General features: G+C 49.6%; 1 protein-coding gene across 1 annotated transcript; it reads left to right on the top strand.

Annotated features, from left to right (window-relative positions):
* The first annotated feature begins 127 nt into the window (after nt 1–127).
* CAPN1 (calpain 1) lies at nt 128–24,560 on the top strand. Its single transcript, XM_072970276.1, has 22 exons — nt 128–273; nt 1,607–1,874; nt 2,033–2,102; nt 2,370–2,488; nt 3,838–3,971; nt 4,059–4,227; nt 4,982–5,065; nt 5,392–5,477; nt 5,794–5,868; nt 6,000–6,160; nt 17,719–17,897; nt 18,876–18,887; nt 19,663–19,874; nt 19,968–20,007; nt 20,585–20,650; nt 20,737–20,794; nt 21,578–21,642; nt 22,047–22,115; nt 22,341–22,419; nt 22,931–23,047; nt 23,389–23,447; nt 23,818–24,560. Exons 2-22 carry the CDS (start codon nt 1,608–1,610, stop codon nt 23,842–23,844), a joined length of 2,148 nt encoding a protein of 715 aa, XP_072826377.1. The 5' UTR covers nt 128–273; nt 1,607; the 3' UTR covers nt 23,845–24,560.
* Nucleotides 24,561–26,086: the final 1,526 nt, after the last annotated feature.

Consider the following 26,086-nt stretch of genomic DNA (forward strand, 5'->3'; position numbering starts at 1 on the left):
GCAGGGTCACCCAAAGTCACGCAGCGAGCGCGGGCCTGGAGGGCCGATTCCCCGCACCTCGCCCGCACGCCCGGGGCCGCTAAGGCGGGGTGGCGGCGTCCCGAGCCTGCGCCCCAGGGCGCGGGGGCGGGGTGGGGGCGGGGAGCGGGCCCTGCCCAGGAGCCTGGCTGCGGCGCGGACCCAGCGGGGTGGGGCTGCCGTTTGCCGAGCGTCCGGCAGGGGTCCGCTCGCCGCCAGCCCGGCCCCTCCTCCGAGCAGCTGCCGCAGCCCGAGGTAATCTCGGCCCCGCGCTAGGGGCGCGCGGGGACAGGGGTGGGGGGACAGCTGCGGCCCCGCGGAGGAGGGGCGCCGGGGGGACAGACCTGAGGCTGCAGGAAGCGGCGCTGCCGGCCGGGACGCCCGGGAATGCCCTCCGGGGCGCCGCGTGGGGTTGGGCCGCCCAGCCCTGCAACTCGAGCTGCTGCCCCTGGTTAAAAATACCCCCTGTCGCGCCCGCTTCCCTCCCCCTCCCCCGCGGTGCCCTTCCGTCCAGCGCCCAGCCCTTCCACCTCGATATGCGCTGGCCCCTCCCCGGGGACAACTCTGCCTTTTACTAATTTGTCCTCTCGCGGAGTTGGCCCAGCGCCTACGGAGGGAGGGGCCCGGAGACTCCTTGAGTTAGAGAGATAAAGAAAGTGCCCGAGAGATAAGGGAGAGTAGAGAGGAAGCGGGCTTGGAGCTGGAGAAGGAGGAGGAGGAAGAAGAGAAGAGAGAGAAGGAAGGAGGCCGGAGGGCCTCGGGAAGAGGGCGGGGAGGAGCGCTCTTCCTGGTTGGGCCCTGTCTTGAGCTGCCGCTGGGGAAGCCAGCCGCAGGGACCGCAGCGACCCCCAGACACTGCTCCCCCAGGTAAGGAGCTGGGTGGCCGCACCGGGATTCCTTGACCCTGGCCACAGCTCCCGGGCTGAGGGGCTGCCTCTACCCCGGCCCTCGGAGTGCCTGGGACAGGGGCGGGGGCTCGGGAAGCCGCACGGCTCAGGCGGCGGCCGCAGCCTGCGCTCCACGCTGTCTCCGGGGTCTGGGCTCGGGGGGAAGGCTGGAGAGGAAGGGATTGAGGCCCAGCGGCCCTGTTCTTACGACCTGTCTCAGGGCCCTGGGACGGGGGACCCTGGCTACCTGGACTTCTCAGCTCCCAAGCCAGGGAAAGGGGCCAGTGCATGGGAGCTTGGCTAGTTTGAGAAGGAGGGTTATAGGCAGGCAGTCAAAGAGGCCTTCCCTGAGGTCTCCCACTTTACTGGCTCCCTATGTTATTATCTCGGGCTCCGCCCTGCCCCACCTGGCTGACTGACCCCAGGACTGCAGGCCCAGGACAATGGGAGTCTGTGAAAAGAGAGGTGGTAGCATTGTAGAGGCGTAGGGAGGTGGTGGCCAGCACACCTGCTGGATGGGAGGCCCCCTCTCCTGAATTCTGGGAGCAGGGGGAGGTGGCAGAGAGCCCTTATTCTGTGAGGGGAGCAGTGAGGAGACCGTAGGTTTGGGGAGGAAGGGTGGCAGGGGCCAGAGAGTGGCGTCAGCAAGCAGGAGCCCCAGTTATAGATCTGGGCTCTCAGCAGGTCCGTCTGTCTCACAGGATGGCTGAGGAGATCATCACTCCGGTGTACTGCACCGGGGTGTCTGCGCAAGTGCAAAAGCAGCGGGCCAAGGAGCTGGGCCTGGGCCGCCATGAAAACGCCATCAAGTACCTGGGCCAGGATTTTGAGCAGCTGCGGGCTCACTGCCTGCAGAGTGGGGCCCTTTTCCGTGATGAGTCTTTCCCCCCAGTGCCCCAGAGCCTGGGCTACAAGGAGCTGGGCCCAAACTCCTCCAAAACCTATGGCGTCAAGTGGAAGCGTCCCACGGTGAGAGGGGCCACCCTGGGTGGGATTCAGTTTACCTGCATCCTGGGTGAGGAATGTGAGCAGGACTCCAGGTCCCTAGTGGGAAGTTGCTCTGGGATGGCTGGGATCCAGTTTCTAGGAGGGGCTGGCCCAGAGACAGGACTCTGGGTCTCTTTCAGGAGCTGTTCTCAAACCCCCAGTTCATCGTGGATGGAGCCACCCGCACAGACATCTGCCAGGGAGCGCTGGGTAGGCCCTGGGGGGTTCGGAGTGTCTTTTCCATGGTAGTTCCCCACACCCTTTCTTTCCTGCTCTGCCTCAGCCCCTCCCTCCTGCAAGCCTAGGCAGGCTCTGGCTATCAGCGCTGGGGCTGGTTTGCCTAGCTTGCTGGGTCTTTTCTGTAAGTTGAGGGGCACCCTGCCCAGGGAACCCCAGGTTCTACTCGGTATGGCACCCATGTGCACTACTGGGAGCAGACTGGTGGAGCAGGCCTGACGTGGCTCTTTCCCATCCCAGGGGACTGTTGGCTGCTGGCTGCCATTGCCTCCCTTACCCTCAATGACACCCTCCTGCACCGAGTAGTTCCGCATGGCCAAAGCTTCCAGAATGGCTATGCTGGCATCTTCCATTTCCAGGTGAGGAGCCCCACACCCACCTGGGACAATGGGATCGGTGAGAGAGGGGTAACAGGAACTGGAGGAGGTGAGGACCACTGACCCATACACAGCAGTCTGAAGTTAGGGTGGCTCAGGGCCACACCTTGCAGGGCCAGCCCTCCCTCTCGAAAATACTTGACCTCTTGATTCCATCTCGGATCTGTCAAGTGTGAAAAGGTCTGTCATGTGTGAAACGGTTGGGCAGGTATTTGGGCTGGCAGTTTTCCTGGTGGTTGTGCATATAAGGGGAGATGGAGGGAAGCGCTTGGAAGAGTAGAAAGATCTCTGTGTTACATCCTGTGGGAAATCGTTTTCCTCCTCAGGGTCTCAGCTTCCCTGTCTGAGAAATAGAGTGTTCCCCTGGGGAAAACAGACTAGCACATGTGGCCATCTACACCGTTGTCATCGGACTCTGCACCCACCCACCCCAACTCTTCCTACACTTTGGCACCCTCCAGCCTCTGAGAGAGCCCTGCAGAAAAGACTCAGGATTAAGCCTATTTACACCAGCTTTTCCTGACGTTGTTTGCGCACAAGGCCCATTTTTTAAATCACACTAACGAATTCTCAATAAGCTGGTTTTAGGAGAGACACACTCCAGCAACTCTGGATGAGAACCTCTGGCCGTGGTGTTCTCTCCTTCCGCCTCGTCAGTGCGCTCCTTACCCTACTTCATCCTGACCCGCCTTGGTGCGCACAGTCTGCAGGACACACGGTGCGTTTAGATCTGCTTTGACCAAGTGCCGCACCTGCAGAGCTGGTCCGCAGGGGCGTGGCCTCGCCGCCCTTTCCCCGCCCCCTCCCCTCACTCCTCCAATCTGCTCCTACCCAGCCTCTGATTGGGTCGTTTACTCGCCCGTCCCACCAGCGGGTGCTGTGGGCCCACCTCCTCCCCTTGCTCTTTGTTCTGCACCCCACCCGCCATAGCACTTGGTCACTTTCGGCTTGCTCCTGAAGGTGTCTTTGAAGCAAATCCTGTGATTGTGGGAGTCTAGTCTATCTTGTGGTTGAAGGATGTGGGTGCCACATTTTCCTTCATACCTAATTTACATGGACACCCCCCCACCCCCTTACACACACACACACACACACACACACACACACACACACACACACACACACACACACACACACACACACACACACACACACACACACACACACACACACACACACACACACACACACACACACACACACACACACACACACACACAATGTAGGACACATGACCTAGAATGTGGTATCTAATAAGTGGCAGAGCCGAAGCTTGAGCTCAGGCCCAGGAGATTTCAAAATAGGTACTCACTGTGCCCCTCCTCCCCCAGCTGTGGCAGTTTGGGGAGTGGGTGGACGTGGTGGTGGATGACCTGCTGCCCACCAAGGATGGGAAGCTGGTGTTCGTGCACTCTGCCCAAGGCAACGAGTTCTGGAGCGCCCTGCTCGAGAAGGCCTATGCCAAGTGAGTAGGGGCCCAGGGACAGGTCCACGCCACCCTCGGGTTCGGGGTCCTTCTTAATGCAGAGTGCTGACCTGGACCACCCCACAGGGTGAATGGCAGCTATGAGGCCCTGTCCGGGGGCAGCACCTCCGAGGGCTTTGAGGACTTCACAGGCGGGGTCACTGAATGGTATGAGCTGCGCAAGGCGCCCAGCGACCTCTACAGCATCATCCTCAAGGCACTGGAGCGAGGCTCCCTGCTGGGCTGCTCCATTGATGTGAGTGCGTCCCATTTTGTGATCTGAGTCTTGTCTTACAGTTCCCTCTCCCAACCCACCCCAGCCTCAGACTTGTCCCAGGCTTGGCTTCATACCCCATCCTTAACCTCACACCATGCCTGGATCCTGACTGAGCCTTGTCCATCACTTCAGTCACATCGTCCACCTCCATGCCCAGTGTCGTCGGGTCCCCCAAACCTCAGACCTCTGTGTATTTTCCTGACTTCAGCTCCTTGTTCCTGTCATCTCAGGCTGTGCCCGTCTGCTGTTGAGTTCACAGCCTCAGACCTCAGCTCTTCCCTCGTCCCAGATCCCGTGGACCCCAGCCTCATTCCCGAACTTGCTCCATTCACTCACTTTGTTGCTCTTCTGTTCCCACAACTCATCCTGACATCCCTCATCCTTGATCTCAGGCTCCACCCCCACCATCACTACATCCTCCACTCTCACCTTGGCCCCACGCTCTTCCCCAGTCCTACCTGACTCTAGCCTGTTCTCACCCCCCTTCTCTGTCGTACCATGTCCCTCCACACAAGGTTCTCTGAGGGCCTTGTGGCTCTGGGATGAGGGGAGGGGTTATACATGGCTGTATGTGTGTGCATGTGTACTTGCACAGGGTCTGGACAGCTCTGGCCAAAAGCAGTGTCAGTGGAGTGCCTGGGCAGCCCCCCTTCCAGGGGCGGTGCCTGTAAGTGGAGATGATAGCTGGGGTCTCCCAGCAGCTGTTTGTGCATAAACATGTGCTTTTCTACAGATTTCCAGCATTCTGGACATGGAGGCCATCACCTTCAAGAAGCTGGTGAAGGGCCATGCCTACTCTGTGACTGGGGCCAAGCAGGTACTGGCCCACGTGGAGGCCTTCCTTCCCTTCTGGGTGGTTCCTGCCTCTTTGCCTCTGTGGCCTGTGACCAGGGCTGTGGGAGGGGCTGGCTCTTCCCTTGACCTCCTGTGGCACCTTTTCTATCTCCTAGGAAGTCTCATCCAGAGATGTTTATCTTGTCCCGCCCTGAGTTACTGTAATTTGTGTGCAGTTTATTCCTGGACAGGCTTCTCAGCTCTGCTCTGGTGCTGCCTGCTGAGCCAGGCTCGGTGAGGGCGAGGTGGCGGGAATGGGTGTTAAAGTGCATGCCAGAAGCAGGCACTGATGGGAGCTCTGGGGAACAGGTGAACTACCAGGGCCAAATGGTGAACCTGATCCGGATGCGGAACCCATGGGGCGAGGTGGAGTGGACAGGAGCCTGGAGTGATGGGTGAGCGGCTGCAGACATTGGCTAGGGAGGCTTGGGGAGACTGTTCAGTGCCACTGGCATTTCTGCTTAGGGCTCTGCCAGCCTGCAGTATGGGGACTGCCCTAGCAAAGCTCAGGCTGTGCGGGCCGCTGTGCCTGGCCTGTGAGCATCCTTTGGGCATCTGACCCAGCCCTCATGAGACAACTTCTGGGACTGGGATTTCTGGACGTGGCCTTGCAGAGGCCTCCTCACCTGGGCTGGGGGAGGACAGGCCCCAGGGACAGAGGCTGGGCAGGTCAGTGGCTGCCAGCCCCTGGCAGTGCCCTTTTCCCCACAGCTCCTCGGAGTGGAACAGCGTGGACCCTTATGAACGGGAGCAGCTCCGGGTCAAGATGGAGGATGGGGAATTCTGGTGAGCAGCCCCGTCCTCAGTCTGGCCCCTCGTGGGGACAGGCACCCCAGCTCCCAGTCCCCACAGACCCCACTGTGCCCTCAGCGCCCTGGCTGGGGACCACAACTCACCTCTGCACCTCAACCCCCCAGGATGTCATTCCGAGACTTCATGCGCGAGTTCACCCGCCTGGAGATCTGCAACCTGACGCCTGACGCACTCAAGAGTCAAAGGTTCCGCAACTGGAACACCACCCTGTACGAGGGCACCTGGCGGCGGGGGAGCACCGCCGGGGGCTGCCGGAACTACCCAGGTACCTGGCCTTGAGGGTGCACAGGGCTGGAGGTTGGCCCTGCTGCCTCAGACAAGGCATGTCTTTTCCCTGAGCCTCAGTTTCCTCACTAGTAAGATAGGGATAGTTGTGCTGACCTCGAGAATTTGCTTTGAGAATAAAATATTGAATCTCCTTGTAAAGTCAGAAGAGCCACACTTGACTCCCCTGCTGGGGCCCGAGCCCGGGGCGCTGACCAGGGGAGAAGACGTGGTTGCTCTCCAGCCACCTGCCTGTGACTACTCATCTTGACACCTCCCTCCTGCCCCACTGTCTTCCTCCCTGATGCTTCTGTCACCCTTCCCTGGGCTCCTCGATCCATGGGGTATCCTTCATCACCCATCCTGCCTTCTCTTCTTATCAGACTAGAGTCATCATCCTTCACAGGTTAGAGTCACCATTTTAATCCTGCAAACACTCGAGCTTCCTGGCTCCTGTCGCCCCCCCCACTCCTCTTACCCGGCACAACCATAACCCCAGCTGAACCCTAGCCACCGTCTTTAGAGCCATGGACTACCTGGAGAGACATCACACAACTGGGGCAGTATTTCCCCTGTAAATTCACAGCTGCAAACCTCAAATGTGCACTTCGCGTGGGCCCAGCAAGCCCACTACTAGTTTGTAATGTTCCCACTCCCTCCTCAAACCTCCCTCCGCTACTACCCTCCTCTGATTTCACAGGACACCCGCTCATATTCCCACGTCCAAATCCCCCAGCCTGTCTGGACCCCGCCTGTGACAGTGGCAGAGCTGTCCCTGCTCACAGAACCCCCCACCTCTGCTCCAGAGCCCCTTCCCCCTCACTCTGAAATCTTAATGCTACTTCATCCATCACCTCTCACTCCAGGTCACCATGGAGGTTTGCTTGTCTTAAAACAAAGCAACCCTCTCTTGACCCTACTTCTCCACCCATTTCTCTGCTCCCCTTCAAAGAGAAATCTCTCAGGATTGCCACACTCCCTGTTTCATTTCCCACTTCCAGTTCAGTGTTTAACCCACTCCAGTCCAGTTGCATCCCCATCAGCGGCGGCTGCTGCTGCTGCAGCCCTCTGTTGCCAGCTTCGGCCTTGCCGAATCCATCACTGCTCATCCTCCAGCAATTTTCAGCATGGCTCGCAGCCCTCTGTTGTAAAGCATTCTTCTCCCTCATAGGAATCGGATCTAATTGCAGTTTTTTCCCCAAATAGATAATCACTGTTCCCTGTACCATGTGTTGAAAGTGCATCCTTTCCCTGCAGTGCCAGCTCCGTCATACAGTTCCCACATATGTGTGGGTCTGTTTCTAAGGTGCCATTCTGTCCCTTGATCTGTCCCTCTGCCAACAGTGCACAGATTTAGTCGCTATAGGTGTATAAATCCTGCTATTGAACAGGATGAATTCCTTCTTCAAGAATCTATTAGCTATTCTTGCTCTTTTTTTTTCCCCATATGAATTTTAGGATCAGTCTACCAAGTCCTACAAAAAGCCCCTTTGAGATTTTAATTTAGAATTGCACTGAATCTGTAGACCAATTTGGGGAGAATTAACATCTTTACAATTTTGAGTCTTCTTATCCCAGGATATGGCATATCTCTTTATTTTGGCCTTTAATATCTTTCAGTAAAATTTGACAACTGTCATCATAAAGGGCTTATACACCTTTTGAGATTTATTCCTAGATACTCTTATCATCTTGTTGCTTTTGTAAATGGTATGTTGTAAATTGTATCTCTTTTAAAATTGCATCTCCCAAGTCGTTGCTGATACTGTAGGATGCATTTAACCTTTTAAATTTATTCTGTATCTGGAAAACTTGTTAAACTGTAGTTAATTTTACCCATTTATCTGTAGATTCTTTTAAGTTTTTTAACTGACAGTATAGCATCTGCAAGTAATGATAAATTTGTTTCTTTTCCAGTTCTCAACTTTTGTCACATTTTCTTGTTTAATGTGCTGGCCAGGACTGTGGAGGGCTGACTAGCACTGACCCTGTGCTGGTCTTACCTGTCTCTTAAAGGAGAAGTTTTACTACTGAATGTTGACTGTAGGTTTCATCACTAAACACTTTTTCAGCCTAGGGTTTTTACTTTTTGGGTTTTTGGTTTGTTTGTTTGTTTGTATGTACCTTTTATCAGATTAATGCAGTTATTAAATACTTATAATATGATTTATTATTATTATTAGCTTTTTTCTTTTATCTGTTAAAATGGTAAGTTACATTGATCACTTTTCTAATATTAAATTAACCTTATGTTCCTGAGATTAAAAAAACAGTTATGCCTAACTTTTTTTTATGTGATAGTTTTCCGTCCATGTTGATGAGTGAGATTTACCTGTAGTTTTCCTTTCTCATACTTACCTTGTCTAGTTTTGGTATCGGTGCTATATTTGGCTGGTAAAGTGAACTGGGGAATGTTCTTTTTTTCTGTTTTCTGTAAGAGTTTGCATGAGATGAGGGTGATTTTTTGCTTGAAATGTTTGGGGGAACTGGTCTATACAGCTGTCAGGCCTGCTCTTTTATTTGTGTGAAAATTAACTTTGATATTGAATATCTTTAAGAGATTGGACTACTCAGGTCTTCTATTTCCTCTTGAGACTATTTTGATGAGTTTTATTTTCTAGAAGTTTATCCTTTGCATCTGTTTTCACAATTATTAGCATGAAGTCATCCTTAATATATTGTATCTCATCTGTCATGATACCATGTCTTTTGTTCAGTGTTGCTTATTTGCACTGTATCTTTTGTCTTTATTAATCCTATGAGAGGATCATCAATATTAGTCTTTAAAAACAAATGACTTTTTACTTTATTGATTCTTTGTACAGTATTTTTTCTATATCATTAATCTTTGCTCTCCTGTTTGTTATATCATTCCTCTGCTTTCTTTGGATTTATCTTTAGACTTTATTTTATGACTTCTTTTTTTCCCTACCAGCTTTATTGAGATGTAATGGACATACAGCACTGTATAAAGGTGTGCAACATAATGATCTGACTTACATACATCATGAAATGATTAATGCAGTAAGTTTAGTGAACATCCATCATCTCATATAGATACAAAATTAAAGAAATAGAAAAAAATGTTTTTCCTTGTGATGAGAACTCAGGATTTATTCTCTTAACAACTTTCATATATAACCTAGAGCAGTGTTAAGTTTATTTATCATGTTGTAGATGACATCCCTGGTATTTATTTATCTTATAACTGGGAGTTTGTACCTTTTGACCACCTTCATCCAGTTCCTCCTCCCTCCACCCCCTCAACCTCTGGTAACCACAAATCTGATCTCTATCAGTTTGTTTTTAATGTATAATTGACTTACAACACTATGTTAGTTCCTGGTACACAACCTAGTGATTTAATATTTCTATTCATTTCAAAATGATCACCATGATAAGTCTAGCTGTCATCTGTCACCATACAAGGATATTACAGAATTATTGACTGTGTTCCCCCCACTGTACATTTCATACGTGGGACTCATTTATTCATTTGTTTTGTGTTTTAGAGTCCACATATAAATGAAATTATACAGTATTTGTCTTTCTCTGACTTATTTCAGTTAGCATAATACTCTCTAGGCCCATCTAGGTTGTTGTAAATGGTAAGATCTCACTCTTTTTTATGGCTCAGTTATATTCCTTTGTATATATACACATCACATCTTTATCCACTCATCTATCTATGGACACTTAGATTGCTTCTGTATCTTGGCTATTGTAAATAATGCTGTTATGAACATAGGGGTGCAGATATCTTTTTGAATTAATGTTTTCATTTTATTTGGAAAAATACCCGGGAGTGGAATTGCTGGATGTTATCATAGTTCTATTTTTAATTTTTTGAGCAATCTCTGTACTGTTTTTCATAGTGTCTGCATCAGTTTACATTCCCACCAGCAGCGCACGGGGTTCACTTTTCTCCATATCTCTGCCAACACTTATTTGTTGTCTTTTTGATAATAGCTGTTCTGACAGGTGTGAGGTGATATCTCATTGTGTTTTTGATAAGTGATGTCGGGCATTTTTCGTGTGTCTGTTGGCCATCTGTATGTCTTCTTTGGAAAAATGTCTGTTCAGGTCCTCTGCCCATTTTTTAATTGGGTTGCTTGTTTTTTTGATATAGAATTGTATGAGTTCTTTGTATATTTTGGCTATTAGCCTTTTGTTGGATATATTATTTGCAAATTTCTTCTCCCATTCAGTAGGCAGTTTTTTCATTTTGTTGATACTTTCCTTTGCTGTGCAAAAGCTTTTTAGTTTGATATAGTTCCATTTGTTTATTTTTGCTTTGTTTCCCTTGTCTGAGGGGACATATCCAAAAAAATATTACTAAGACTGATGTCAAAGAGCTTACTGCTATGTTTTCTTCTAGGAGTTTTATAGTTTCAAGTATTACATTTAAATCTTTAATCCATTTTGAGTATATTTTTGTATATGGTATGAAAAAGTAGTCTAGTTTCCTATTTTGCATGTAGTTGTCCAGTTTTCCCAACATCATTTATTGAAGAGGCTGTCTTTTCCCCATTGTGTGTTCTTGACTCCTTTGTCATAGATTAATTTCTCATATTAGAAGTATGGGTTCATTTCTGGGCTCTCTGTTCTGTTCCATTGATCTATGTACCTGTTTTTATGCCAGTACCATACTATTTTGACTTCTGAAGCTTTGTAGTGTAGTTTTAAAGCGGGGAGTTTGATACCTCCAGTTTTGTTTTCCTTTCTTAAGATTGTTTTGGCTATTCAAGTTCTTTTGTGTTTCCGTACAAATCTTAGAATTATTTGTTCTAGTCCTGTGAAAAATGCCAATGGTATTTTGATAGGGATTGCATTGAATCTATAGATTGCCTTGGGTAGTATGGTCATTTTAACAGTATTAATTCTTCCAATCCATGAGCATGGTATATCTGTCCATTTGTTTGCGTCATCTTCAGTTTCTTTCATAAATGTCTTATAGTTTTCCAAGTACAGATCTTTTTCCTTTTTAGTTAGATTTATTCCTAGGTATTTCATTCTTTTTGGTGTGATTGTAATTTTGTGACTTCTTAAATTAGTTGCTTATTTCACTAATTTCAGTTAATTTTTCCTATATATATGCACCTAAAATAATAATTTCTCTCCAAGCGTATCTTTGAGTTACACAATTTTTTAATTCATTTTTTTTGGGTGGGAGGAGTGTTTGTTTATTTATTTATTTTAATGGAGGTGCTGGGAATTGAACCCAGGACCTTGTGCATGCTAAGCATGCACTCCACGACTGAGCTACATGCCTACCGAGTTATACAATTTTGATATGTAATGTTTTTAAGAATTGTGATATAATTCACATAGCATAAAATTCACTTTTAATGTGTAAAATTCAGTGGTTTTTTAATACATTCACAGTGTTGTGTAATCATCACCATTATCTAATTCTGGAATATTTTCACTGCCCCCCAAAAAAACCTTGTATCCACTAGTAGTCACTCCTTATCCCCCTTACCCACCAGCCCCTGGCAATCACAAATTTAATTTTGTCTTTATAGATTTGCCTATTCTGGACGTTTCATATAAGTGGAATCATGCAACACGTGGCCTTTTGTTCCTGGATTTTTTCCCTTAGCATCATGTTTTCAAAGTTCATTTGTGTTGAGCGTGATCAGTACTTCATTTCATTCGTAAGGCTGAATAATTCCATGATGTGGATATACCAGTTGCTTATTCTTTCATCAGTTGATGGATTGTATTCAGTTTGAGGCTGTTATGAGTAATGAGCATGAACATTTATGTATACGTGTTTGTATGAGCATATGTTCTCTTGGGTCTATAAATAGGAGTGAAATTTTTAGGTTGTTATGGCAACTCCATGTTTAACTTTTTGAGGAACTGCACGCAAACTGTTTTCCAAAGTGGCAGTACCATTTTACATTCCTCCTAGCAATGTATGAGGGTTCCAGTTTCTCCACATCCTTGTTAACACTTATTGTCCAACTTTTTTATTATAGTCATCCTAGTGGGTTTTAAGTGGTATCTCATTGAAGTTTTGATTTGTATTTCCTTAGTGGGTAATAATGTTGAATATATTTTTGTGTATTTATTGGCCATTTGAATATCTTTTTTTGGAGTGTCTATTTAAATAGATTGCCCTTTTTTTTGGAGTGTCTATTGAAATAGTTTTTAGATTTAGTCACTTATCTTTTTACATATTCTTTATATATATATATATATCTTTATATATTCTGGGTATGAGCTTTATGAGGTAGATGATTTGCATATATTTCTTCCCATTCTGTGGGTTGTCTTTTCATTTTCTTGATAGTGTCCTTTGAAGCATGGAAGTTTTTAATTTTGATGACAAATTTTCTATTTTTTCTTTAGTTTCTCATGCTCTTGGTGTCATATCTTAGAATCCATCACCAAGTCCAATGTCATGAAGAATTTCTCTTGTGTTTTCTTTAGAGAGCATTATGGTTTTAACTCTTATATTTAGGTTGGTGATCCATTTTGAGTTAATTTTTGTCTGTGGTGTGAGATAGATGTTCAATTTAATTCTTTTGCATGTGGAAATCCAGTTGTCCTAGCATCACTTGTTGAAAAGACTATTCTTTCCTCATTGAATTGTCTTGGCACCTATGTTAAAAATCACTTGGCCATATACATATGGGTTTACTTTTAGACTCTCAGTTTTATTCTTTTAGTCTGTATGTCTATTCTTAATGCCAGTAACACACTGTGTTGATTACTGTAGCTTTGTCATAAGTTTTGAAATCAGAAAGTGTTAGTCTTCCAACTTTTTTCTTTTTCAAGATTGTTTTGGTTTCTGGGCCCCTTATAATTCCATATGAATTTGAGGATCTGCTTTTCACTTCTGCAAAAAAGGCTTTTGACCTGTTAATAAGATTAAGTCTTCCAATCCATGAATTTGCGATGTCTTTTGATTTTTCTATGTCTTCTTTGTTTCAGCAATGTTTTGTACTTTTCAGTGTACAAATCTTTTAACTCCTTGGTTAGATTTATTCCTGGGTATTTTTTTCGTTTGGATGCTATTGTAAAGGTATTGTTTTCTTAATTTCCTTTTTGGGTTGTTCACTACTGGTGTATAGAAACAACTGATTTTTGTCTCCTGATGTTTGTAATCTGCAACTGTGCTAAATGTGTTATTGGTTCTAACAACTTTCTTGTGGATTCTTCAGGTTTTTCTATATACAAGATCATATCATTTGCAAGTAAAAATAGCTTTCTTCCTCCTTTTCAACTTAAATGCTTTTCTTTTTCTTGACTAATTGCTCTACCTGGAACTTCCAGAACAATGTTGAGTAGCAGTAGTGTAAGCAGGCATCTTGTTCCTGATCTTAGAGGAAAGTGTTCATTCTTTCACCACTGAGTATGATATTAGTTGTAGGTTTTCATAAATACCCTTTATCATATTAAGGAAATTCCCCTTTATTCCTAAATTTCTGAATGTTTTTATTATGAAAGTATATTAGATTTTGTCAAATGTCTTTTTCTGAGTCAATTGAGATGGTCATGTGTTTTTTGTCCCTATGTCCTGTTAACATGATAAATTAAATTGGTTCATTTTCTTATGTTGAACTATTCTTGCATTCCTGGGATAAATTCTATTCCATGTTGTGTAATCTTTTTAATATACTGTTGGATTTGGTTGGCTAGTGTTTTGTTGAGGATTTTGATGTTGGTATTCATAATTTGGTCTGTAATTTCCTTTTCTTGTGATGTTGTTATCTGGCTTTGAGATCAAGGTAATGCTGGCCTCATAGAATAAGTTAGTTTATCACAGAGAAATAATGATGTAAATGAGAAATTACATAGAATGATAAATAAAACACTGTACTTATATTAAAAAATAAAAATCTCAAATCAATAACCTAATTTTCCAATTTAAGAAACTAGTAAACAGGCAAACTAAACCCAAAGCAAGCAGGAGAAAGGAAATACTAAAGTCCAAGTCAATGAAATAGAGAAGAAATAGAGAAAAATCAGTGAAACCAGCAGTTGGTTCTTTGAAAGCTCAGGAAAATTGGCGAACCTGTAGCCAAATCAACCAAGAAAAAAGAGAAGACTCAAACTACTGAAATCAGAAATTAAAGTGAGAACATCACTACCAACCGCTCAGAAACAAATGAATTCTAAGGAAATACTGCGAACCATTGTTTGACAACAAATTAGATAGCCTGGATGAAATTGTCAAATTCCAGAAACAAACTACTAAAATTAGCTCAAGAGGAACAGAAATCTGAATAGACCTGGGTAATAATTGAGAGATTGAATTAATAATCAAACATCCCAGTTAAAACCACCTATGCTGTTTATAAGAGACAACAACTAAAATATTGAGCTATTGAAAGATTTTGGAAAAGGCTATCCTTTGTTTGGAAAGTACATTTACATTCAGAGTGATCACTGATATATTTGTATTTATTTCAGCAGACCTACTATGCATTGTCTGATTGTTCTTCCTGCTATGCCTTCTTTTGGATTGAATTTTTTTCTTTCTGCTAGCTTTTCCCTCTGTGGGTTTGGAAGACGTAAGAGCTTGCTTAGTAAGTTCTAAAGTTAGTTGATCAGGATCTTTCTTTACCCTCTACCTGAACAATGTAAAGACCTGAGAATTTTTCACTTGAATCACTGCCTCCCTTTGTTCAGTATGCTGTTTTTGTCTAGTATTTTAATTCTAAACACTCTTCTGCCTGCTGTAAGTTAAGCATCATCATCATTACTTGACATAGTCCATATTTGTTTGATTATGCATACAAAATCAGTATTTTTGCTCACCATTCCCAGACCTTTCATCTGAGATCATTTTCCATCTGTCTGGAATATGTCCTTTTGTATTTCTTTTAGGGTGAGTCTTTTGGTGGTAAACTTTCTCAGTATTTGTGTAAGATGCCTTTATGGTGTGCTCATCCTTGACAGTTCTCTGGATGTAGAGTTCTGGATTGACATTAATTCACTTCATTCTGCTTCCATTGTTGCTATGTGAGTCAGGAGTCTGTCTACCATACATTCTGAAATGGTTTGTTTTTCTCTCTTCTAAGATTGTTTTTCTTTGATGTTCTACAAGTTGACCATGATGTGTTGAGGTAGGGATTTTTAAAATTCTCCTTTGGATTTGTTGAGCTCCCTGCGTATGAAGTTTGATGCCTTTCAACAACTCTAGAAAATTCTTACCCATAATCTTTTAGACTATCACCTTCTTCCTACTCTCTTTAATTTCTCTGTTTGAAATTCCAGTCAAAGGTAAGGTGGACCTCCTCAGTCAGTCTTCCATATCTCTTAACGTCTCTTAAATGTTCCACCTCTGAATCTCCCCGGATTGCATTCTGGGTAGTTTCTTCTGATTCATTCTCAATTCACTAATTTTCTTTTTTGCTGTGTCAAATCTGTTGGTTAGTCCTTCCAACAGATACTTAATTTCAATAGAAAGATTTATTTCTGGAAGTTTTAAAGGCTCTTTTTCTAATCACTTCATTCTTGCTCATATTTTGAAGCTTTTCAAGTTTCATCTTTTATTTCTTTAAATGTAGTAAGCTTAGTCTTTCATATTCTGTGTCTGATCATTTCAATATCTGAAGTCTTGAGGAGTTTTTTTTTGTCTGTTGTGGTTACTAGTTCTCAGCCATCATGTCTTGTTTCCTTGTGAGATTTTTGGCTCATTTGGCCTAGAAGGTTGTCTCTGGGAGTTCTTAGAGTTCTTGAATGAAGTTAAGTCCCTTGAATGTTTCTGCCAGTCACCTGGGATACTCCCAACCCAGGACTTCTAAAAATAAATTCTCCCCTTAAGGTTTTGTTTTGTTTTGTTTTGTTTTTTTACCTCAAGAGCAAGATAAATTAAAACTGCAAGCTAATGTTAAGGCTGGATTGTGATTATAAATTCTCGGAGAACTTTTTCCTTCCTCCTAGTGGTTTTATTTTTCTTTCACGCTTACACTGCTGGCATTCATCACAGGGCTTCTAATCTTATTGCAGGGGTCTCCTATTAGACTTTATCTCCTGCCCCTGTGCTCAGGACTCAAGGTCTCTAGGAGTCAACAGAAGTCCTTTGGCATTATTTACCTTTTATGGCTCCTAGTTCCCATTTTTTTAAATAGCTTTATTGAGATATAGTTCATATACCTTATAATTCACCCATTTACAATGTGAAATCCAGTGTGGCTTTTAGTATATTCACAGAGTTGTGTATCCATTGTCACATCAATTTTGGAACACTATCATTACCCCAGAAAGAAACCCTATACCACCTAGATGTTATTCCCAAGCCCTTCATCCCCAGGCTACCACTAATCTACTTTCTGTCTCTATGGATTTGCTTGTTCCAGACAATAATATAATATAAATAGGATCATACAGTACATGGCCCTTTGTGACTTTCACTTAGCATAACGTCTTCAAGGTTCATCCATGTTATATAGCTTGTGTCAGTGCTCCATTCGTTTTACTGTTGAATAACATTCCATTGTTTGGTTATATCACATTTTGTTTACTCATTCATCAGTTGATGGGAAATTGGGTTGTTTCTATCATTCAGTACTATAAATAGTGCTGTTATGAAGTGTCACATACAAGTTTTTGTATAGACATATGTTTTCATTAACCTTGGATACATACCTAGGAGTGGAATTGCAGGGTCACATGGTAATCCTGTGTTTCACCATTTGAGGGACTGCCAGATTATTATGCCAAGTGGCTGCACCATTTTACGTCCCCACCAGATATGTGTGGGGTTCATTGCTTATTATCTATCTTTTTTGTTTGTTTTTGTTTTTCAGGGGGAGGTAATTAGGTTTGTTTGTTTAACTGGAGGTACTGAGGATTGAACCCATGACCTCATGCATACTAAGCATGCACTTTACTACTGAGCTATACCCTCCCCCTATCTTTTTGATTTGTGTTAATTTTATATATGGAGAGGGGGGAGGCTGTGGTTTATTGGTGCCTTTAAAGAGAAGTTTTGTGTATTCAATCCAGCATGTGGTTGTTTTAGTCAAGAGGGCTGTTCAGGCAGCTGAATCACTATACAAGTCCCCCTCAGCCCTTGCAGCTCTGTGGCTGCCTTTCAGACCCCGCTTTCTCTCACCCTCTTCTAAGTCATTGTCCACACAGCAACCACCTTCTAAAATCCTAATCCAATCATGCCCCTCCTGGGGCAAGCCTGACTGGGAGTCAATCCACACTCCTTACCTCTGCCACCTCCCGGGATCCCTTGTGCTCATGAGCCCTACGTGGGGGTCTTTTTGTCTCTCTCCTCCTGGCTCCTGCCTCTCAGGGCTTCCCCTTCATGTCTCAGCTCAAATATCACCTCAAAGATTCCTTCCCTTTGTAATTGTTCTGTTAATTAACCTGGCATGCTCATGCTTCGCCTCCTCTTCTGGAATGTGAGCTCATGAGGACAGGGATCCTGTGTGTCCCCACTGCACATCTGTCGCTTGGTGCATGGTGGACACTTGGTTATATTTATTGAATGAAGGAAGGAAAGAAGGAATACGAGGAGGAGGGGAAGGCTTGGTGTGGGGCTGCTCTGCTCTGCCTCTCCTCCAATCCCTGCCTCCCTACCTCTTGCAGCCACCTTCTGGGTGAACCCCCAGTTCAAGATCCGGCTGGAGGAGACAGATGACCCAGACGACGACTATGGGGGTCGTGAGTCAGGCTGCAGCTTCCTGCTTGCTCTCATGCAGAAGCACCGTCGCCGGGAGCGCCGATTCGGCCGTGACATGGAGACCATCGGCTTTGCTGTCTATGAGGTGAGTGGGTGGATCCACCCGACACTGCAGAGAAAGCTGGCCTCCTGGCCCACCACAGGCAAGCTCTGCCAGGGGTGCCAGAGGATGCCGCTGCACCTGCCCATCAGAAGCCCACGGACGGGGCCAGTCATACCCCTGAGGCGGAGGGCCTTAGATGGAGCCTTCTAGAGGCACCTGCTGAGGCCCTTTTGCCAGGACTGGGGCAGCCAGGAACCTGAAATTCACTCATGAGGCAGAGGAGGGGAACGAAGATATTTGGCTAGGGGAGGGGAAGACTGCGATTCTCCTCCATCCTTAGAGGCTGGAAGGCTGCACTTGGGTAGAGGGCTCTGGCTTAGCTGACACCTGGGAGGCAGCTTCTGGGAGACAGGCTTTGGCTCAGCTTCAGAAAGAAATGGGCAAGTGGTCTGCCCTGCAGGAGCAGTGAGCTCCCCATCTTGGAAGTATGTAAGCAGAGGCTAGCTGTGGAGGGCACTGTTTCACGCACTGTGTTCAAGACAAACTCCTGGATTTCCTTGGTGGAGGTAAAGGATGGCTACAGCCTCGGCCCAGGCCCAGAGCCCCGGCAGCAGATTGTTGTGGACATCCAATGTCCCTGGGCTGGAGGACTTTGCAGCTAGCCGCCCAGGGGGCTGTTCTGGAGGCTCTGGTTCAGAGCTGAGGTGCAGGGCATTCCAGGGACAAAGAGGGCCCTGCCTGGGCCTCCCTCCAGGGGTCTTGGGGCCCTTCTCTGGCATGAAGGCGGGTCTGGGTAACCACTGGCCCCAGGCCCAGGGCCCTGCCCTCTAGTCTCCTTATCTCATCATTCTCGTTTTAAGAACTCAGAGAATATGTGTATATATAAGCATGATTGGGACTTTGTGCTGTGTACCAGAAATTGACACATTGTAACTGACTATACTTCAATTAAAAAAAAAACTCAGAGCCCCTGCCCAGCACATCCCATGCTCCCTCTAATGTCCCTTGTCTCTCTGGCAGGTCCCTCCGGAGGTAGGTGGCTCGCCTGGATTTGCACACACTTGAACACACATGCCCCGATGCTGCCCAGAGGGGAGCAGGACGGCGGATCACCCACATGTAGAGAGCTAAGAAGGCACCTCCTTTTACGGCTTATGAAGTGCACCCACACCCCTGCCCACTATTCAGTGGACAGACCAAACATTGCCTTCCTGGGGGATCAGAGCAGGTAATAAGTAAGGGAGCTGGATTTGAACCCTGACCCTCAGAGCCCTGCCCGACACACACACATGAAGCTCTTCCTGTCTCACTGTTTACACCGAGTAAGTGCTGGCTGAGGCCATCTGGGGCGCTGGGTAGGAGCAGGGCGGTGGATGGGCTGAGTGTCCTAGACCCTTGAGCAAGTTGCATAAGCCCTAAGCCTCAGCATCAGTGTCTGTAAAATGGACTGTCCTGAGCGTTAAGTGAGGTGCCACATGGAAAGGGCCCTGCAGTGTCTGACATGGGGGACCTCCAGGTGAGGATAATGAAAAAGTAATTTCATGGTGTCATAGTATCTACGCTCACCTCCATGGTGTCTCCTCACCTTGACCCTGTGCAGTAGACAGGGCTACATTTTACAGATGAGGAAACTGATGCAATATGACTTGTCAGTGTCAGGCAGCCTGGGGGTGACTGAGTCATGACCCAGCTCTCCAGCCTCTTGGCCAGAACTTGGAGCCTGGGGTCTGTGTCTGGGACGGGGACAGCTCCTCAGGGTGGGCTGAGGACCAGCTGCAGCCCCCACTCCCTCCTCCCCTCCCACCAGCTGGTGGGCCAGCCAGCTGTGCACCTGAAGCGGGACTTCTTCCTGGCCAACGCGTCTCGGGCCCGGTCAGAGCAGTTCATCAACCTGAGGGAGGTCAGCACCCGCTTCCGCCTGCCACCCGGGGAGTACGTGGTGGTGCCCTCCACCTTTGAGCCCAACAAGGAGGGTGACTTCGTGCTGCGTTTCTTCTCAGAGAAGTGCGCAGGGACCCAGTGAGTAGGAGGCCGCTTCGTACTCTGCTCCCTACCTGCCCCACACCCCTCCTGCATCCCCCTTGACTGGCCCCTCTGTCTCCCCACCTGCAGAGAGCTGGATGACCAGGTCCAGGCCAACCTCCTCGATGAGGTATGTGCCCTGCCCCCACCAGCCACCCTCCTCTCCTTCATCTGGGGTGTGTGATGGGGACCTGGGTGTCCTGTCCCCTGGGCTCCAGCTGGCAGGGCAGAGCCTTTCCTGGAAGGAGCCACAAGAGTAATACTAATCCGTCATTTGCACAGCACTTTATAGTTTGCAAGGGACTTTGTGATAATAGTGGCGCAGGGTCCCTGGGTTCTCACTCTGCTGAGTCTGTGCTGAGCTCCTTATGTGGGTCACCCTGTTTCCTCCATAACAACCCTGTCAAGTGCTGTCACCTTCCCCCCTCCCAATGGGACACGCAAGTTCAGAGAGGCCAAGGAACTTGCCCAAGTTCATGCAACAGGGATTCAAAGCCTCACCCTTCATCATTGAACTGAACTTCATTCTCCACATTTAAGCTGGGACAGGGGTAGAGCAGGGGCTGGGTTCCCATTTTACAGAGAAGAATGATGCTTAGCAAGGGGAAGTGACCCATAGCTGATGAGTTGTCCCAGCCCTACCTCCAGCCCATGCAGGGACCCAGGCCAGGGCGCCCCTGACCTGCTCTTTCTGCTTCTCCATCCAGCAAGTGCTCTCAGAAGAAGAGATTGATGAGAACTTCAAATCCCTCTTCAGACAGCTGGCAGGGGAGGTAGGTCAGGGTGTGCTGGAGGGGTACTTGGGGGCACCGAGAGACAGCCTTTCCTTGGCGGGTGCCATCCTCCCTCTTCCTCCCAGGACATGGAGATCAGTGTCAAGGAGCTGCGGACCATCCTCAACAGGATCATCAGCAAACGTGAGCGCCCCTGATTGGCCACTCTGCACCCTGGGTCCTGCCTTGAGTTTCCTCCAAACCCCAAAAAAACCTAGGCTTCTACTCCCACACTGAGGGGAACCCAAGCCCCTGCTCTTCGTGGGTGGGGCACCTTCCACTGTCTTTCTGAACCCTGCTCACCCCCATTTTCCTCCCAAACTCCTTGTGCTATCTTGCTGGACCCCATTCTCCATGCCTGAGCGCAGTGCGTGGTGTGATTAGAAGCTTAGCCGCCCAACAGCATCTTAGTGCAAGAGTACAGCCTCTCTTCCTACCAGAAGATGCACCCCTGGGGCCCAGGAAGGTGGCTGGCTTTACCCCTGAATGTGCCCAACTGAAGGCACCCACTCCCCAACCTTCCTTTTGCCCCCGCCTCCTACCTCTGACCTCTGACCTCTGTGCTCTTCCCTCAGTCCAGAGCCCTCTCCTGCTCTTCCCACCCTTCGGGGCCTGCAGCAAACCCCACCCCTGCCGTGATCACTGTTGCTGCATGTTCAACTGCGTTTCTTTCCCGTGTGTTGAGCCTGTTTCATTTCACTCTGTTCTAACTGTGTTGACATGGCTGTGGGGACACCGGCTTGATTGCTAAAATACTTTAAACTGTTTTCTGATGATAAAAACAATCCTACACATCTACTCTGCTAAATTTTACACACCAGGGAACAGGATGGTGCCCCCCAACCCCCATCCCACCCAGTGCCCCCAACACAGGGCAGGGCCTGGAGGCTGGCAGGGTTGAGATGTTGGAACTGGTTTTCCTTGCAGACAAAGACCTGCGGACCAAGGGCTTCAGCCTGGAGTCCTGCCGCAGCATGGTCAACCTCATGGACGTATCCTCCCTTGGCTTCTGCCTCCTGAGTGGTGCTTGGGGTGGGGGGTGGGCGTGGGAAGGGCACTCAGTGACCCGTCCCGGGAGCAGCGCAGAGAAAGGGACAAGTTGGACAGGCCAGTTCCTTCCTGGCATCTTCCCCTTGATTGGGGAGGGGAAACTGAGGCGCAAGCCTGTGTCAAGTGAGAGGTGGAGCAGCGCCTGGGTCCACAGGTGACCCTAAGGTGCTATTTGCACCCCAATTCAGGCCCCACCACGGGCCAGCAGTACGCGGGCTCTTGCCCCTTCTCGCCTCCCTTCCCCTCATCTCGCTCTGTCTGCGGCCAGTCTCCCCCTCTCCCTGGGGCTCACTCTCACCCTGTGCCTGGTTTAAGCTATGGAGTTGCTTTCTTAACGGCTGCCCAGCGTGATGGCAACGGGAAACTGGGCCTGGTGGAGTTCAACATCCTGTGGAACCGCATCCGGAATTACCTGGTAGGTGGTCCCTGCTGGCAGTGCCCTCCCCGCCTCTGCGGCCTCAGGCTCCCGGCCGGCTGTGTGGACTAGGTCCTGGCCCTGGGTCTACCTCTCTGAGCCCATATATCCCAGTGACTGACCCCCTTCAGGCCTCTCCCCTCCACCCTCAACAACCCTCCACCCGGGGCGGACAGGATGGGCTGGATGCTGGGCTGAGCCCTCACCCTCTGCTCCCCACCCTAGTCCATCTTCCGGAAGTTTGACTTGGACAAGTCGGGCAGCATGAGTGCCTATGAGATGCGGATGGCCATCGAGTCTGCAGGTGAGGCCTGAGGGCTGGTGGTACTGGTGGAGCCCCAGGTCACTTCCTGACAGCTACCTGGGGCACTGGCCTTGTCCCTAAGGGGTGATGGCAGTGGTGGTGAAGCAGTAACAACCCTTTTATCACAGTTACTGAACCAGAGCCTTACCAGCATTTCCTTTTGTCCTAACTGCAACCTAAGGAAGATAGGCTCTTTTATTATCCCACTGAGCACAGAGAAAAGTGCAGCTCAGAGAGGGGAAGTGACTGGCCAGAAGCCACACAGCCAGGGAAGAGTGGGACCAAAGTCCAGTGAGAGGGGTGCAGGGCCCATCCTCACAGTCCCACGTCAGCGTGAGGCCAGGGCACTCAGAACAAATGAAATTGGACCCTAGGGCCATGATGGCCACTCCTGATTCCCTGGGGCTGTCCCGTCCTCAAGCTCCCTCCCCCCACCCAGCACCCCTCACTTCTCCATCCCCCAACCCCCTCCGGCTGCACCTCCCTGGCCTCATCTGCTCTCCTGGGCCAGGCTTCAAGCTCAACAAGAAGCTGTACGAGCTCATCATCACCCGCTACTCGGAGCCCGACCTGGCCGTGGACTTCGACAACTTCGTGTGCTGCCTGGTGCGGTTGGAGACCATGTTCCGTGAGTGTCCCCATCGGCTCCCACCTCCAGCCCTGTCCCAAACTCGCCCCTGTGAGCTTGTGCAAATGACAGGTACAGTCTCGTGCTGTGACATGTGCCCAAGAGGCAAAGGTCTCAGGCAATTGAGGGTCCAAGCGGGCTGCGTGCCAGGAGACAGGGAATGGGAGGTAACTGAGGAGGGGTCTCCAAGGCAGCAGGAAGGGCTGCTCCCCAGCTATGAGGGTGAGAGCTTGAGGTACTGTGGGGAGGTGGGGGGTGAGGCGGGAGGTGGGGCAGGTCCTGGCCCTGCCTGGTTGTCCCTCTGAGACTTAGCCCCACATCATTGTTTCTTGAACACATAGGGTTTTTCAAAACTCTGGACACAGATCTGGATGGAGTCGTGACCTTTGACTTATTTAAGGTGGGACTGTCCTTTGGCTGGGTTGAGGTGGGCACTCAGGGGTAGTGGAGTGTTCTTACCTTCCCAGGTTGGAGCATGCAGCCTCAGAGCCAGCCCTAAAGGCCCGCCACCTGAGTCCTGCAAGGATGCAGTGGGGTGTCTGGGTTTTGGGAAGGGAGGGCCAGGCCCCTGGGGGCCTCTACAGGAGCCAGTAGCCTGGGCTCCCCCTTGGGTAGAGGAGGTCAGAGAGGGGCTCCCTCCCCAGGAGGGTCCCTCTCCCACTGACCCTCAGAGTGGGTGAGAGGCCGACAGCTCCGAGCCATGGAGCTGAGAGGCTGGCTTGGGGTTTCTGCCCTCAGCTGACCCCTCCCTCCATCCTCTTTGCCCACAGTGGTTACAGCTGACCATGTTTGCATGAGGCGGGGGCTCGGGCCCCTTGCTCTATTCCTCTGCTCTCCTCATCTGCCAAGCCATGCCTTCCCGCCACGCCACCCCAGGCCTCAGCAGCTGCAAGTGCCTTCCTTGGAGCAGGAGGTGGCCTCATCCTCCTGTCCCCTCACCTCCCAGCCACCACGGTTCATCTGCTCTGGGCAGAGCTGTGGTTCTCCCTGCCTCCACCGGCCACGGGCTCCGATGGACTCCCCCAGCCTCTCCGGTCGCCAAACCAGGAAGGCAGCTTTTGCTTGTTCCTGCCTCAGGATGGGACTCCCCGGGGAGCTGACAGCCCCAGACCTCGAGACCTCCTCTCCTTTCCCTCCACGGGCCACCCATCCAGTCCACCCACCGGCCTCACCTGCAGACTTTATAACCACTAGCTCTGCACAGTCTGCAGTCTGGACGTGCGGAGCCCCCTCCCAGGTGGGGCTTCCTCCCTGGGACTGGGGGCGCCTTTCCTTCCTGTGTAGAAGCCAGTGCCCCTCTCTGGCCCTCCTCCCACCTGCCAACCAGGAGCGGCCTGGCCTAGGGGGTGGTCAGACCTTCCTTCCCTCTCCCCCTCCTTTTTTATATTGGTGATTTTAAAGGGGACTCTTCAGGGACTGATGTACCAGTTGTGGGGGTGCTAGAGGCACCTGGGCATGGGGGTATCTCATGTTGCCTGCAGAGAAACCCCAACTAATAAAGGGAAAGGCCCCACCTCTTGTCTCTGGATTGTGTTTCTATCTAAACCTGCTGCCCGGGAGGGCACAGCAAGCCTTGCTCTGCAGGGACCCCCCAGGGCCTCACACCCGCCCCTGCCCTGGCTCCATCTTCTCCATCACCCTGGAGGCTCGCACCCCTGCTAGAGTACTGAGCACTGGGAGGGAAGGATGGGGCCCCGCTGCAGGGGCAGGGCCACGTTGCTGAGGTCCCAAGTGGCCCTGCTGGTCCTACATGCCTGCCTCCTTCGAAGCCCAAAGGCCTGACCCCTGCCTTCCCTGCACACTGCCTGGGAGGCTCTGGCTGAAACTCAAACCTTTACTTAGCACAAACCCGACCCCCTGGGGAGCTCCCCAGGGCACAGAGCCTCCTTTAAGCCTTCCTGGGGGTGTGGGAGGGAAGTTGTCCCTGTGACCCAGACACCTGCATTTTATATAAGCTGCTCCAGCCCCTCTGGGATCCCAGCTCTTCTTACCAGAGATACGAGTGGGTTGAGGTGAGGGTGGAGGAGGCGATGGGGCGGGGGAAGGGGTGAGCCACACAGTAGGGCAGCATCTGCAGGGCAAAGGCTAACGGAGCCCAGGGGTGGGGGTGGGGCTGCTCTCCACCACTGGGACCCCCAGTTGGAGCCCCAAGTGGCAGGCTGTCTGGCATAGGGCTTGGAGTGGGCTGTCCTGAGTGCATTTTGCCTTTGGGAGTCCCTGGGCCAGGTCCAGCTGGGCCTCGGCATCCTCATGAGGAAAGGGAGCGGCCCATCGCTTCCTGGGAGTTTGGGCTGGTTGGTGAGAGGGCCAGGTGGAGGCGTGGGGGGCCAGGTGCACAAGGCCTCACCCTGTTAGTTCTCTGTGTTGGGTTTTCTTTGATGACAGGGTTGGACACTAGGTCCGGATGAGCCGAGGCCCTGCCGCCTCACAAACCCCCAGCCTACGAGTGCCTGGGGCGGAGGCAGGGAGTGCAGGGCTTCCTCTTGGTTGCCCTGTTTGGACATTTGTAAACGACCTTTTTCTGTGTGTCTTCTGTGCAGCCCCTGACTTTCAGGGAAGTTGGGGAGAGGCAAGCAGCTCTAGTCACTGGTACCCCCTTGTGTGACCTCCAAGCATTTAAGGCTCTAGCCTCAATGGAGCCCAGTGACAGGGACTGGCCTTGGAATTGGACTCACAGTGGCCTCCAGAGGAAAGAGGAGGCTGAGGATGATGCTGCATTTATTGCTGGGGTCCTCCCGCTGAGGGTGGGGAGTGGGTGGCTGGGCCTACAGACTTGGGCAGTGGGCTGTGAGGTGGCCCTCTAGGACCCCTTGCTCTTCTAACTTGGGAGGTGAGAGACAGAGAAATGAGGAGAAAAGGCTCAGCAGGAGAGGGACCCCTGCAGACATGGGGACACCCGAGGCCTCCTGTGAGGTGTAACCTGACCCCTCTGAGTAGCCGGACACAGAGCATCTGTGGTCCTACCCCGGGCCTGTTTCTCCACCTCCTTGGGCCTGTCCCAGCCCCTTCACATAAGGCCCCGCAGGCTGGGCCTCAGGT

This window comes from Vicugna pacos, chromosome 10, assembly GCF_048564905.1.
Source record: "Vicugna pacos chromosome 10, VicPac4, whole genome shotgun sequence".
In the NCBI taxonomy this organism is placed as follows: domain Eukaryota; kingdom Metazoa; phylum Chordata; class Mammalia; order Artiodactyla; family Camelidae; genus Vicugna; species Vicugna pacos.

Excerpts from the sequence above, each read along its gene's own strand:
- CAPN1 (XM_072970276.1), top strand. The coding sequence starts at position 1,608 with ATGGCTGAGGAGATCATCACTCCGGTGTACTGCACCGGGGTGTCTGCG. Across the intron at positions 2,103-2,369 it reads CATCTGCCAGGGAGCGCTGG|GGGACTGTTGGCTGCTGGCT; the intron begins GTAGGCCCTGGG and ends TTCCCATCCCAG. Across the intron at positions 3,972-4,058 it reads CTCGAGAAGGCCTATGCCAA|GGTGAATGGCAGCTATGAGG; the intron begins GTGAGTAGGGGC and ends ACCACCCCACAG.